The sequence below is a fragment of the Arachis stenosperma genome, chromosome 1 (assembly GCF_014773155.1).
Source record: "Arachis stenosperma cultivar V10309 chromosome 1, arast.V10309.gnm1.PFL2, whole genome shotgun sequence".
NCBI classification, from domain to species: domain Eukaryota; kingdom Viridiplantae; phylum Streptophyta; class Magnoliopsida; order Fabales; family Fabaceae; genus Arachis; species Arachis stenosperma.
In genome coordinates this window covers 1,680,403-1,696,403 of record NC_080377.1, presented here as the reverse complement: position 1 = coordinate 1,696,403, position 16,001 = coordinate 1,680,403, and the positions used below count along the sequence as shown (strand labels likewise).

The 16,001-nt window shown below is 28.2% G+C and overlaps 1 protein-coding gene across 1 annotated transcript; it reads left to right on the top strand.

The window, feature by feature from the left end:
• Nucleotides 1-3,457: 3,457 nt before the first annotated feature.
• On the top strand, nt 3,458-8,348 carry LOC130938668 (serine carboxypeptidase 1-like). The gene is made up of 8 exons (XM_057867172.1): nt 3,458-3,886; nt 4,532-4,639; nt 4,722-5,011; nt 5,348-5,602; nt 5,693-5,799; nt 5,889-5,975; nt 6,467-6,572; nt 7,977-8,348. The coding sequence occupies exons 1-8, from the start codon at nt 3,481-3,483 to the stop codon at nt 8,127-8,129; spliced, it is 1,512 nt and encodes a 503-aa protein (XP_057723155.1). The 5' UTR covers nt 3,458-3,480; the 3' UTR covers nt 8,130-8,348.
• The last annotated feature ends 7,653 nt before the right edge of the window (nt 8,349-16,001 follow it).

Genomic DNA, 16,001 nt, shown 5'->3' with positions numbered 1-16,001 from the left:
TATTTGTTCGTTTTACTTTAAGTTATAATTTAGTGTTTGGATTATATTTGATTGATTAGAAATTTGAACAATATTTAATTATATATTTTGAACAATGTTTATTTTGTTTTGGACAATATTAATTTTATTATTTTGTTTTCAAAAACTTGGTTGATGATTATATTTATTAAATATTTAAAATTATAAAAATTTTAGTAATTATAATTTTTTTACGTCTTTAAAAATTATAAGTTTATTGAAATGTTTATGAAATTATATATTTTTTAATATTTAATAATTTAAAAAAAATGGCAAATTTGACCTGTTAACCCATTAATCCATCGTTAGACAGAACGAATAAAAATTTAAAATCACCTCAATATACATAGTGGAGTGGACATGCTCTTTTGCCACCCTTAGTTTGGAGTAATGTTGTAATATTTATATGGGGAATGTTAGGGGACAATGACTTTGTTGAACAATATAAACAACTACCAATTAAATAAAAACACATTACACCTCCAAATTAACCTTTTAAATTTTAATATTAAAATAACCATCCGTACACTAATAAAATAAACATCCGATATATCTATTGTTTATATTATTTAATATTTTCATTGTTTACCTATACTTTTCCTATTTATATTAACAAATCACTTATTTGCAAATCAGTTGATACAATTTACTGCTAAACCCTCTTCCACATCAATGGTGGAATCATAATAGGAAGTTAGAAATAAAATAAGATGCGTCTAAATTATATTTACTAATGGGTGCAAATTATAGTTACTGTGTGTGGAAATTGTGGATTCAAGGATGCAAAATATGGTAATGTTTTGTAAACATTTTGGCGAAAAATTCATGAAACAATTAATAAAAGTATCTTAAATATAGGAACAATTAGTCATGAAACAATCTATAATAAGTTCTTTTCACAATTTCTATTTGGACAAAGTTCAATTCAAGTTCACAAAATATAAAATTCTGCTCTGCATGTAGGGATTATTATAAAGTAACCCTAATATCATAGTACATAATAAATCATAATAAATCATGCTTTGCTAAGAATAATATCCGTGAGCTTTCTAAAAATTTTAACTGATTTATATATACTGTAATGTCATTACTATCTATCATTTACAACCCCAAAATATATGTAATAATTACTATTAATTGGAAGTAAAAATTAAAGTGTTATGTACCACATGTATGTAAACTAGCTCTTTTCGTAAACAACTAAATTCAAAATCAATGACACGCTTAGTGACTATAAAATATTGAGTTATGTTACGTCTACACCAAAATTAATCATCAAAATTAATCATCAGTATAAAATACATGTTGAAATATAAATACACATTGAAAATAAATTAAACTATACATGTATTTATACACAAATACATTAGTAACTAATTTTAGTAACTGATTTTGGTGCACAGATAACATTTTTAAAAATATTTTAGTCAAATTTATCAGTAAAGTAATTAAAATATCTACCTTATCTGTTCAAAAATATTTTTGTTGTTTTAACTAAATTAAATTATTAATACACCTTATATTTGGATACATGGATCTAATAATATATAAATATTCATAATTATTTCTTCACATTTTTTTACCATTGTATGAATTCCAATTGTGCCCTGATTGAATTTTAAAAATCTACTGTTTATTATCACTTCCAAAGTGTAAATTCTATACAAAAGCTAAGACGCAATATTTAAAAGGTAAACAAAAATCTCACAAACACAAAAAATTTGTCATTAAATTAGTTATTACATATTATATATATTTACACGTATTATTTCACATATTTTTCAATGAAAAATTATATTTGCATTACTCGTTGGCATACTATATATTAAATGTATACTTACATTTTATGGTATATACATAAAATTTTGGTGACTAATTTTTTTTATTCATGAAATATCGTTGAAAATGTGAATTAGCATTTACCACTATGCTCTTGTCTGTATTTTTAATTTGTATTCTCCTTCCAATTACAGTGTGTTTTAATTTTAGTTTAGATTATAACGAAGCCGTATTTTTGTATTTACCTTCCAAGTTAAGAAAGAAGCTAAGGTCGAATCTTGAGTGTTATTCACGAAGTTGTGTATCATAAAGCTAATAACTACAGCTTCATATGATTCTAGAGAAAACACAACAAAGAATGCGAAGAAAAACAATGTTATATATATTATTAGCCGGCTAGCTAGCTGTAAATGCATGGTCAAAATAATAATAGCATTGTTTCCTCTCGCTTCTTGTTTCTTTTGATTTACAAAATTGCATGAGACTCATTTTTATTTTCTAAAAAAAATTGGAGACCGAATATTTTATTAAATGAGAGATATTCGGGAAAATAATTTTTTTTAATTGCATTAAATGACTAACTCATATAAAAAGTTAGAGACATCGAAAAATTTATATTAAATTTACAAGTATAATGACAAGACCCTAAAATTAAAAAAAAAAGTGTAGTTCTAAAGTTTCTGAAAAATAAATATCGGATAAATCAATTTGGCTAAAAAATTAGTACATTAAATTTTGAATCGGTTTAAACTAATATTTTTTTAATAAAAAATAACTATAATATTTTTATTATAAAAAATAACTAAAATACTTCTATTATATATATATATATATATATATATATATATATATATTTTAATTTTGAGAATTGTATATTTTAACCCTTCTCTTCTTTCTATGTTCTTTTTTCTATGTTGTCATAGAGTTATCAAAATTAATATATATAATAGAGGTATTTTAATTATTTTTTATAATAAAAATATTTTACTTATTTTTTATAAAAAAAATTAATTTAAATCAGTTTAAAGTTTGATTTATTGATTTGTCTGGTCTAATATTAAAAAATTAATATTTTTTATTAATATTAGTCAATATTTTAAACTAATACTGTTTTTTTATACTATTAAAATTTAAGATTTAGAATTTTTTAATTTAAGATTTAAAACAACCAACAATATATTTTTTTGACATTGCGATTAAAATTATGTTTGTTGGCCAAGTGTTGGTAGTATAGTATTGTTATTTAGACATTAAATAGTATAATACTTCTATTAAAAAATATGCTTGAAAAATATTTCTATAAAAAATAACTATAATATTTCTATTAAAATTATAGTTGTACAATTAAATTCTGATAAGCATGTAACTAGTAATGAAAAGTGAGTCATTGGATAAAATCTCACACCAATCTCACACCATTAAAATCATCATTGATAATTATTTAATGGCTACAAATCACAAAAATTATTGTCCCCTAATACTTCTCTCTATAATTGCCTCCTTCAGCCAATAACTTTTTTTTCTTTCTTTTTTTTTCCATCTCCCTTGTTTCTTTCACAAGGTTCCAAGCATAACATTTGCCAATGGACATTGGTAGTGCTGTCACTTTGATCTATAAATATTCAAACACAATTCAACACAAAAATAACCACACAGCCAACTAAGTTGTTTGTTGTGAACAAGATGAAGAACACTTTTGCTCTTTGTTCTTATTTACTCCTCCTTGTTACCCTTTTGGGTCTAGTATTCTCAAATTGCAAAGCCAACCAAGTTGACAACCTTGATGAGTTGATTAATTCAAGAAGCTCAGAGAATGCTCCTAAGACTCTTTCATGGACAAAAGAAGATGCATACATACCAAAATATTATCATACTTCTTCTATTGGTCCATCTCCATCACAAGAGGAGCAAAAGTTGGCTGATAAAATAACTTCATTGCCAGGTCAACCATATTATGGGTCAAATTTTGACCAATATGCAGGGTATGTTACTGTTGATCCAAATGTTGGGAGAGATCTTTTCTATTATTTTGTGGAGTCTCCAGCTAATTCCTCTCAGTACAACCCTTTGGTTTTGTGGCTCAATGGAGGTATTTTAATTATCAATTAATTTTTATAATTTTCTTTGTATTTTATTTAAGTAGAATAATTTAGTCATAATTTCTTTTTATCTTTTAATTTTTTAGTATAACCCTAATGCTAGTTTTAATTTCAGTTTCGTTGTGGATATCGTAAAATACTATATCAATATTTGTGAGACCGTTCGTCATAAATAGTAATTTAAAATTAAATATAAAATTTATCATTTTAATGCTCAGTTTTAATTAAATTTAAATTATATATCAAAGTAGTTATATAAATAATAAAGTTTTATTAATTTTCTCTGAAAATAATACTATTTTTTAAAAATAAGATTAATTTTATTCTATCTAACAATTTTAATATAAATCGATTTACTTCTTATAAGTATTAAGTAATACCCAAAAATATTTGATTGAAGATGCTATTAGAAGAGAACAGTCATGTAATCCCGCACACATAAATAAACAGAGTGAAAACTCAGGTGCAGTCGACTTCACGTGAAATTGATAGTCGAGAGCTGTTAGATAAAATTTTAATCAAATTAGTCAAATCATCTAACAATTCTCAGTTATCAACTTCACGTGAAGTGGACTGCAATTAAATTTCCACCATAAAAAGAACTCTTGAAAATTGAAATTGCAACTGACATGCAGGACCTGGTTGCTCCTCACTGGGTTACGGTGCATTTGAGGAGTTGGGACCCTTCAGAGTCAACCCTGATGGTCAAACCCTATACCGCAACCAATTTTCCTGGAACGAAGGTATATATATATATATAACACAATCATCACTCAAATGATACTATTTTCTAACTAACACATAAAATGATGTAATTAATTGCAGTGGCTAATGTTCTGTTCTTGGAATCCCCTGCTGGAGTGGGATTCTCGTACGCACAAAATGACTCACAAACATTTTTCCCTACTTCCGGTGACAAGGCTGCTGCAAAAGATGCCTACGTATTCCTGGTTAACTGGCTAGACCGGTTTCCAGAGTACAAAGACCGTGAAATTTACATCACTGGCGAGAGCTATGCCGGTCACTATGTACCTCAGCTTGCATATACTATTGTTGTCAACAATCTTTTCAGACAAATTGCCAACCAATCTGTTATCAACCTTCAAGGCATTGCTGTAAGTTCCAAATTTACCTTTAAGCTGCACACTGCATACCTTGCTTTTAACTTTCTTACCAAGGACATTTCTGTCATTTTAATCAGAGGAAGTATAGGGAGCCAATAGAGTATCTGTATAATGTGTATAATGGGGGTTTAGGAATATTCGATTCAATAGGTTATCAGATGTTTATTATCTCTAGTACCCAGATGATTATTATGGATAATATGGGTGTATTGAATGTTCATTTTTTAACTTATATTAGATTAAATAAATAGTTCATTGTACACATTGTACAAATACTCCATTCCTTAGCAGGATTCGGAGCATTAATACACACGCTTGAAATTTCAGATTGGGAACCCATGGGTTGATGATTTGACTGGTGTAAAGGGGTTATTTGATTACCTCTGGACTCATGCTTTGAACTCAGACCAAACTCATGAGCTCATTGAGACATACTGTGACTTCAAACCCCATCAACCCATTTCCTCTATTTGTATCAATGCAACAAGAAATGCCTTCGCTGAGAAAGGACCCATTGACTCCTATAATATATACGCACCACTCTGTCACGACACCTCTCTCAAACCTTCTCAAACTGGCTCTGTAAGTTATATATTTTGCCTCATTTTATTTATTTATTTATAATCTATACTTCTCAAACCACGTATTAAACGATTTTATTTATATTGCAAGGTATACAATTTCGACCCATGCTCTGATGTGTACGTGCAAGCCTATCTAAATAGGCCAGAGGTCCAAGAAGCTCTTCATGCAAAACCCACACAATGGAGCCACTGCAGGTAAATTTGAATATTTTATGGAAGGGCATAATAGTAACTTTGAATCCTTTATTACATTATTATTCTGACCCAGTTCTGTCTTGTTATAGTTTTTTTCAGTGGAAGGACAGCCCAGTTACAGTCCTACCCCTCATCAAGAAGCTCATCGACCACAATATTAATGTCTGGATATACAGGCAAGTTCAATGTCATTCTCATTCTTACAACCACTAAACAATTCCAAACTAAATTTGAACCCACAAAATCTCTTTTATTTTGATATACAGACAAGTTTATCATTCTCAAATTTTTTGAGTCTGTCCAAAAATCATGTAACAAACTTGTGCAATAGTGCACAAAACATCAGCTATCAAAGTAGCCAACGTTTAACCAACTTGGGTTGGTCGAGTGGTCAGCTCACTCGTCCCTTAAACAAGTGTCGAGGATTCGAATCTCGCCTTGTACATGCAGCAACCCATTGGGCAGCAGTAAAACTTTAGATAGAACTCAAATTCGCGACGGTTCTTGACCTGTCGGGTTAGGAGATACCGTATGCAAAAAAAAAGTAGTTAACGATTATTTGTGTATACATAGCTCATTTTCAACTATATTTTATATTTTAATATGTATTTTTTATGAGTAATTATTTTGCAAAATCCTAAATTTAAATGGTCTTTTTTTTTTACAGTGGTGATGTAGATTCAAGAGTGTCAGTCACAGCTACCAGATATGCAATCAACGTCCTCAAGCTCCCTATTGTGACCCCTTGGTATCCATGGTATTCTGAAAACGAGGTATGCAATCATTACACTTTTCTCACTCCTAAGTTTTACATGTAATTTCCTGACCCATTAATTAATAAAAAGAAAAGAATGACATGGTCTTAAATTACAGTTTACAAACACCAATTATAGTTGCCATATTGTTGTTGTAATACGCTCTACAGTCTACACTTGCATTGCAATAACTGCGAGCAACTGCATCATTTTGCAAGCTGAATATTTGTTTACCAACCATACATATTCGATTCTAGAAACAGATAAGGTCTAATTTAGGCAACAAAATTTATGGTAAATGCTATGGTATCTATTGTTAGGGCCAGCAACTTTAGTATTTTGTAACCATCAATTGGTCATTAATAATATTTTTAATGGTGTGAGATTAAGATTATATCCAATAGTGAAAAATCATTCACTTTTCTTTTAATGGTTGAGTATTGGCTAGAAAACATAAAAGTTGCTGGCCCCTAGACTTTTTCTTACACGATACCTAACTTACTAAAAAATATAAATAAATAATATTTAATAAATTTTAAATATTTTATTTTTTACTTTTAAAAATAAATTAGACAATTTAAGCACTATAATAAAAGTATCATAGAATTTACCAAAATTTATAACCTGACATCTTAGTTTGAGTAATCACAATTGGAATATAGATTGATCCAACAATCTTATTACTACTATAGAAAAAAGTTCGAGTGACATGCAACTCAGTAAAGTGCCACAAAGTGAAACTCTTAATTAAAAAAATGTTATGAATTTGGACTAACACTTAAAAAAAAGTCCTACCAAAAAAAAGAATCTTATTCCAGTATTTTTTAAGAGACTGGTACTGAAAATTAATATTGTGTTTGGTGGTTAGAGATTGACATAAAATTTCAATTCAAAAATATAAAATTTTGATCTTTTCAATACCTCAAAAAAATGAGAATATAAGAGATTGGAATTTTTGGGAATAAACACTAAAATTTTAATAATATTCTTTTTAAAAATATTTTTATTTAAGTTTTTAAATTTTAAATCTACCATTAAATTTTTATATTTATCTTAAATTAAACATAATACTAAGACAATTATTATATTTTACACAAAAAATAATACAGGAACTTAATTTAATTTCTATCTCTACGTTCTAATATCTCAGTCTGAAACTTCCTTCCAAACGCAGCTTATAAGACCTTAGACTTTCTCACCATATATATGAGTTACCTTTTGTGATAATAAAGGTTCTGGTAAGGTCTTGTAGTTCATTACATTAAAATGACCTGCTGCGTATTATAGATGGTTGATTAACGGTTGAAATTGGACGTGCAGGGTATAGTATTTTTATTTACCTATCTACCCTCTAAATTGAAGGATAAAATTAGTTTGGAGCAAAATGACCAAGATTGTAATATATATTATAAATGATAATAGATTGGAGGATATGCGGTGCAATACAAAGGATTGGTATTTGCGACAGTGAGAGGAGCAGGGCATATGGTTCCAAGCTGGCAGCCAGAACGGGCTTTCAACTTGATCTTAGCATTCCTCAGTGGATATCCCTCCCCTCCTGGTTCACCAAAATGATCACTCTACTTCAGAATTAAACACTTCTTGCTTCTCATATTGAGTGAAATAAAGGGTTAAAGATAACCTGTTGGATTTTATTCTTTGTAACTTTCATTATTAGCTGACTCATCATATGCCGTATGACGTACTTTGTTATGTATATGGCATTAAAAGATCTTTCACTTTGTATCTTGAATTTTGAAATAAAGTTTCATGTATTCCTCTCTTTTGCTTTGGTTCAGAAAAATTTAAAAGTAAAAGAAAACGGAACATATATGCAATAATGGAGACAAGAATCACATGTCCTAATTACTCCTAAAGGATTATAAGAATCTTGCAATTAAAGAGAGATTCGCAATTGAAAACATGGAAACTTCTACGACGGAGAAAGTATATTATGGTTCTTAAGACTCCATTTGGTTTGTATATGTATTGAGACATAGATATTAAGACATATATACTTAAAATATAAACATAAAATATTTATATTTGTGTACAATATTTGAAAATAATAGACATAATACTGGTATAATGTCTAATATTATATTTGATTGCAAAATATAAGAACATTATATAACTAAAAATAATTATTTTATCCTCGTAAATTAAATTAGAATTTGTAAAAAAAAGAGATATTTAAAATTTTAAAAACTCAATGAGAATAAAATGGTCCAAAAAAATTAAAATCCGTATCCATGGCTTCATTTTCGTGTCTCATTAATTGAGTGAAACACAAAAAATATATATATTGTGTATGTTTATGGATATTCGTATTTCTCTTATTTTTTGTCTCACAAACTAAATAAAAGACATGTTTTATTGTATTCATGTCTTAGCTAGACACATACATTAAACAAATGCTGCCTAAAAGATTAGGATTCTTTTTTAAATTCTAAAATAATTGGGATCAATTTGAGATATAATAATTATGTATTAACCTTTGTTTTTTAATGGCATGACGATAAAATTGCAAGCCAACTTAATATTAACTTCCAAAAAAAACATTGAAACTAAGGGAGTTTGGTGGAGAGAGAGAGAGTGAGAGACAAAGTAGAATACCCCTTTTTGCCAACGACAAGGCTCAAGAGTTTTCAAATTACATCACTTGCCAAACAATAATTACATTTCTTGTTAAAATTATAAATTATTGTTGTAGTACATTTTCTTAAAATGATATTATTTTATAATATAATTTGTTTATTCAAATACGAGCGCTAACATTTTTTTATGTTATATACACGAAACTTAATTGAATTGTAAGAGCGGGAAAAAATGTATATATTGAAAAAAAATTTGTTTAATATTATTAATTATCCTAAAATTATAACTCAGATGAAAAAAATAAAAAAATAGTAAACAGTTTCGTTGTTAAAGTATTGTTCATTATATTTAATTTATCAAAAACAAAATTTTTAAATTTCATATTTTAATTTAAAATATTTTGATTAAATTATAAATAACTTATTATCCTAACTAATTTTACATTCAAAAGTATGTTTGTATTAAATAATAGAAACTTAATTTACTTTTTTTTTTCTTTTCTTTTAATTAAAATAATTCAGTTATTTATATATTTTTAAAATAAATTTTAACACAAGTTCAGATACATAATATCATGAAAAGTTGTATTAAAAAAAATATAGAGCTTATAATTAACCGTTTGATGTTCAGAAGATGATCATTATTATATCATACACGTACAGTTCGTCATCTGTTCCCTCTAAATTCGAAGAAATTAAATTTTAAATTATATTTTATTCTTTAAATCCTTGTGTTAGTAATTTAGTGCTTTAATTTTTGAACAGGATATTTTCAAAGACTAATTATATTTTAGAAGACTAATTATTCTTTAAATCCTTGTGTTTTTTATGGAATTTGGTCCGACCTCCTCTTCTCATTAGCTAACTAACAATGGGTTGAAAAATACAACAAAAAAATGAACAAAGAATGGACCTCCATACTAATGGGTTTCAATATATAAGACATCTTCAACCCATCTAAAAGTTTCGGTCCAAAAGAAAAAACAAAAACTACTTCCCAGTTTGCTAATGACGTCTCTTCAACACTTACAACATTACATATATCTATCCTTTACCTAATTACATGGCTCAATAACAAATTATAAAAACTCAAGAGGTTAAAGTTTTAAAAATTACTAGAGAAATGTTATTTGTACACCAAAATCAGCTATTAATGTATTTGTTTGTGATCTAATTTATTTTCATAGTGTATTTGTATTCCAGCATATATTTTATACTGGTGGTTGACTTTGGTGGCTAATTTTAGTGTACACGTAACATAACCCAAATTATTCACATATAAGGCAACAACTATCACATACTTGAAATCTTGAAAATAGATCCTCTAAAAACTAGCTTTCACTTTTCTCATAATAGACGATTCCTGGAAACATATAGAGAGAAGGATTTGTAACCCATAATGTGAAGTATGATCATTTTTCTACGTTTGCTACTTAAATTCTATGCTTCTTTTCCTGAGGCTCCATTTTGTTTGGATACGAGGACAAGTAAATCTGTGTAATATGTCTTGTTCTTGCAAATCACTAAATAAGCTAGCATATTTTCTTGCATTATTTTTATGTCATGATATCACTTATTTTTAAAAGTTTAAGCTAATAAGAAGAAGCTGCATAAATAATCATATTATGATACTAGAATGAAGTGGAACCTTCTTATAGAGAAATTATTTTTTCTAAAGCTGGCATACCAATATTTTTAATGTGAAAAAAATTGGTTAATATCGACTAAATATAAAATAAATTTAAAAAATATTAAATACATCATATTTCTTTTTTTTATTCTATATATTATTATATTATTTTATTTTTTTAATACATTTATTAGTATGTTATAATAACAATCACAACATATTCGTGAATATGCCAGCTTTATTTTTTAACTATTCCTTCCAGTAATTGAAAAAGAGAAATATTCCATAAACACAACATAATTTTGTTTTAAAAATGCTATTTGTATACTAAAATCAGCTACCAATGTATTTATGTAAAATATATGTGTAGTTTAATAATTTATTTTCAATGTGTATTTATATTCCAGTAATCCAATATGTATTTTTATATTGGTGACTAATTTTAGTGACTGATTTTGGTATACACGTAGCATAACTCTTTTGTTTATGTTATGTGAGATTTATTAAATACATCAATCTAAATAAATTTGATAAGAAATGTCATTAATGTCATTTATTGAGTTATAATGCAAAAGGATGAAATGGCTACTGCTCATTGCGTCACATGAATTGCGTCTAACAAGGTTAGCTCAGCATAACTTTGATCAATAATTGCCTCTATTATTTATTGTTTATGTAACATGCTTCGATTTTCCTATGCTTAATTTACTCCGTGGATCCAATATAAATGGATTATGTGGTCATAAAAACTTGCAACAAAATATTATTGTTATCTATAATCTTGAAAGTTCAAAGTTCAAACAGTATCCAACTGTTTTAAGCAAAAGCATGCCTTATGTGGATACATCAAAACATATCACACGAAAAGAACATATGTTGTTCACGACAACATTTGATTATGTCACTCCTACATCGTGTATTGCATGTAGAGCTTGCAAATCAAACAAATTAATTAGCTCCTTAATAAATTATTCATAACAAGTTATTATCCAAATGACTCTTTGTTTGGATTGTCTTTTACTTTTATACCACTGTTTTCGTACGTCTATTCTTGTGTGTTTTAAAATTAATCTAAGTCAAGTCAAATTTACATGGCATCCTTTATTCTGGTTAGTTAGTTAGTGAGTTGAATAAGTATTAATCTGAAAGAATAAATTAATATTTTGGCAATTGAAACCAAAATAGTCAATGAGTATATAAATGGCTTAATTTAGATACGATCACAACCATCTATAGTTATATCTTAAATTCAGTCTTTAACAGCTGATTTGGCAGCTTTTTCATTTTTCTTGAATTTTTTTGTTTTTTTTTTTTGTGTTTTCAATTTTTTTATTTCATTCTGTCCATATTTTCAATATACATTTTGCTAAAAATTAATGTTTTCAATTTTTCTACTTTTATATAATATATCTAAGTAGATTCAGTTAGTCAAAACATATGTTATTAACTATTATTGTTCATAAACAATAGCCTGCACTCTTGATCTATAGAAAGACAAAAAAAATAATTCATCATAAATTATCCTCCCAAAAATTCTATTTTTACCTTCTACATTAACCATCCATCTTTTAATCATTTTATCGCTGCATACTCTTTTTCAAACTTTCATTGTGCCGTCGGTCTCTCCCTCACCAGCTAGCTTCACCGCCATCAAATTTTTTTTGCGGTTTAGAATGAAAATAATCATCCACATACCTAGTAAAATGAACATTTAACACATTTTATTGTATCTACATAAATCTAATCCAAAATAAATAAACATCCACATATCAAGTAAAATAAACATCCAGTAAATTTTATTGTATCTATTTAAATCAAATCTAAATATTTTATTTTTTCTGCAAATACGATGTTTATTTTTCATGTAAATAGGATATTTGTTCTTAATGCCAATCACATCTAAAGAAGAAGATGAAGAAAAAGAAAAAGAGGAAAAAAAACTACGGCAACGGAAAAAAGATGACAACAAGACAACAACAGCGTCGTCCAAGAATCACGAAGCAGCAGCTACGCCCGTAGAATGCAAAATAGTCGCAATAGTGTATGAAAAACGCACGTGATGGCATCACTTGCACAATAACAGCCGACAGCGACTGAAGAGTGTTTACAAATTTGATTAATTAATATCAATAAACGGTTACTAACCGTTTAGTACCATTTGGTTGAAAGGACACAACCTTTTAAGGATTGTGTATGTTCAAAACATTGTGTCTATTGGCTAAAGGGATACAACTCTTTAAGAATTGTATATGTTCAAAATATTGTATCTATTGGCAATAGAAAATACACAACCATTTGTATACGTAACCAATCATAATTGCTACGTGCAATATGTATAAATAAGTCCTTATCCAGTATTTCAGCAACACAAGTACTAAGTGTACATTTTAATCAACTATTAAGCGATTTTCTTTGTTCAAGAGAGTTGAGAATTTCTTACCATTGCTAATAAAGAAATTTTTAGGTTTCATTGTATTCTGAGAGAGTATTGTCATCAACCATATAACAGCTAAGTGTGGAGACAAATATCTCTCTAAAGAAAGCGATCTAATCGTGCCTTGAAATCACTACACAAATATAAGATTTTGTTGTCTTCTCATAATAATATACCCAACAATTTTAGAGAGATATTTCTTGAAGATGACACAAGATCAAAACACTACATTCAAGGTCATGAATCAAGAGTTTGACAAATTAGATCGCTTTGATGGAACGAACTTCAACCGTTGGAAAGACAAGATGATGTTTCTTCTTTCAGTTCTCAATTTTACATATGTGATTGACCCAAAGACTACACCAATTGCCGATGCCGTTGAAAGTTTCACACCGGAAGAGAAAGAAAAGATTGTTCAATTGAAAAAGAAACGTGATGAAGATACTTTTGCATGTCGAGATCATATTCTCAATACTTTATCCGACCGACTCTATGATATCTACATCTCAATTCAATCACCATTAGAGATTTAAAAATCTTTGGAAGAAAAGTACAATACCGAACGACAAAGAACAGATAATTTTATTATGATGAAATATTTTGAATTTATTATGAATGATATTATGCCTGTCATTGATCAAATTCATGAATTACAAATCCTTGTAAGTAGACTTCGTGATCTACAAGTGGTGATCCTTGAATCATTACAAGTTGGAGCAATTATTTCAAAATTGTCTTCGTCTTGGAATGGTTATAGGAAGAAACTTTTACATCTTGGTGATGACTTCACAATTGAGAAATTACTAAGGCATATACGTATAAAGGAGGAAACTCGAAAACGTGATGCTGTGTATCTTTCCCAAAGTTCTAAAGTGAATCATATTGGTGAAAACAACACTAATAAGAAGAAAAGAAAGTTCTCTAAAGATTCAAAACAAGATAAGAACAATAGAAAGGTCTTAATGGGCAATGACAACTCAGCCAAAGTTTGTGGTCATGGAACTGTAGAATTAAATTTTACATCTGGAAAGAAATTAAGTTTAATGTATGCAATGCATTGTACTAGACCTGATATAGCATTTGCTCTGTGCAAATAATCAAGGTTTACTGGAAAGCCTAGCAATCAACATTGAAAAGCTATAACAAGAGTTCTTGGTTATCTCAAGAAAATCATAAACTTGGGATTACATTATAGTGATTATCCCGCAGTTTTAGAAGGTTATTCCGACGCAAGTTGGATTACAAATCTTAGTGACAACAAATCCACTTTAGGATGGATTTTCACTATAGGTGGTGGAGCAATAAATTGGGCCTCAAAGAAACAAACATGTATTACACATTCTACTATTAGGCTGAGTTTGTAGCTTTATCAGCCGCAGGTAAAGAAGCGAAATGGTTAAGAAATTTGTTATATGATATAAAGCTGTGGCCACAGTAGACGACAGCTATTTCAATCTTCTGTGATAGTGAATCAACCATGTCTCGAGCATATAATAAGGTTTATAACGGAAAGTCTAGACATATAAGTTTGAGACATGAATTTGTGAGGCAACTAATAGATAATGGTGTAATTACCATGACTTATGTAAGATCTCAAGAAAATTTAGCAGACCTTTTGACTAAAGGTTTGTCAAGGGATAAAATCAAAGAAACTACTGATAAAATGGGATTAAAACCTATTATTGTTAAATGATGAGAACCCAACCTTATTCTAGTAGACCACTAGTTTCAACTTTCAAGGTTTAATGGATAATAACAAGTTATTTAGCAATTGGAACACTAAAGTATAGGATTTAGTGCTATTTACAATAAATTCGGAGGGTGAGTTTAAACTCTTAATGGAATGATAATATTATCTATCAAAAGATTCCACCTATATGAATATAAGAGTGGTGCTGCTCTAATCGAGAATTTTAGAAGTTTTATTCTCGTAAATATTCATAAAACCAGGATGAGCACAAGGCCATATAAGTGCTTAAAATGGTAAACTCTTGAACTTGGAGGGTATAAGTAATGTGTGTGATTTTTGGTACTAACATATGGAGTATAGGTTTGATCGATTCGACACCTACTACTTCGTTAGAACTTTAAAATTTACACTAAAAGAATGTTTAATCTTAGTGACACATTCTTTATGCATCATATACTTGTGTGACATTTAAATTTTGTAAATAGTGGGGGATTGAAGGGTATTTACAAATTTGATTAATTAATATTATTAATATTATTGATATTATTATTAATATTATTATTAATATTAATAAACGGTTACTAACCGTTTAGTACCATTTGGTTGAAGAGACACAACCTTTTAAGAATTGTGTCTGTTCAAAATATTGTGTCTATTGGTTAAAGAGACACAACTCTTTAAGAATTGTATATGTTCAAAACATTATATCTATTGGTAATAGAAAAGACACAACAATTTGTATATGTAACTAATCATAATTGCTACGTGCAATATGTATAAATAAGTCCTTGTTCGATATTTCAGCAACACAAGTACTAAGTGTACATTTTAATCAACTATTAAGTAATTTTCTTTATTCAAGAGAGTTGAGAATCTTTTACCGTTGCTAATTAAGAAATTCTTAGGTTTCATTATATTCTAAAAAAGTATTGTTATCAACTCTATAACAACTAAACATAAAGACAAATATCTCTTTAAAAAAAATATTGATAAAATTGTGAAAGAATAAGAAAAGAAAAGAATGCGAACTTTTATTGATTGTTGATTGATTGAATTGGATTGAAGTGTTGTAAACTATGAGGGTAAAACTAAATAT

Coding starts and splice junctions, on each gene's coding strand:
- LOC130938668 (XM_057867172.1), top strand. CDS start 3,481: ATGAAGAACACTTTTGCTCTTTGTTCTTATTTACTCCTCCTTGTTACC. Junction 3,887..4,531: donor GGTTTTGTGGCTCAATGGAG/GTATTTTAATTA, acceptor ACTGACATGCAG/GACCTGGTTGCTCCTCACTG. Junction 5,012..5,347: donor TCAACCTTCAAGGCATTGCT/GTAAGTTCCAAA, acceptor TTGAAATTTCAG/ATTGGGAACCCATGGGTTGA.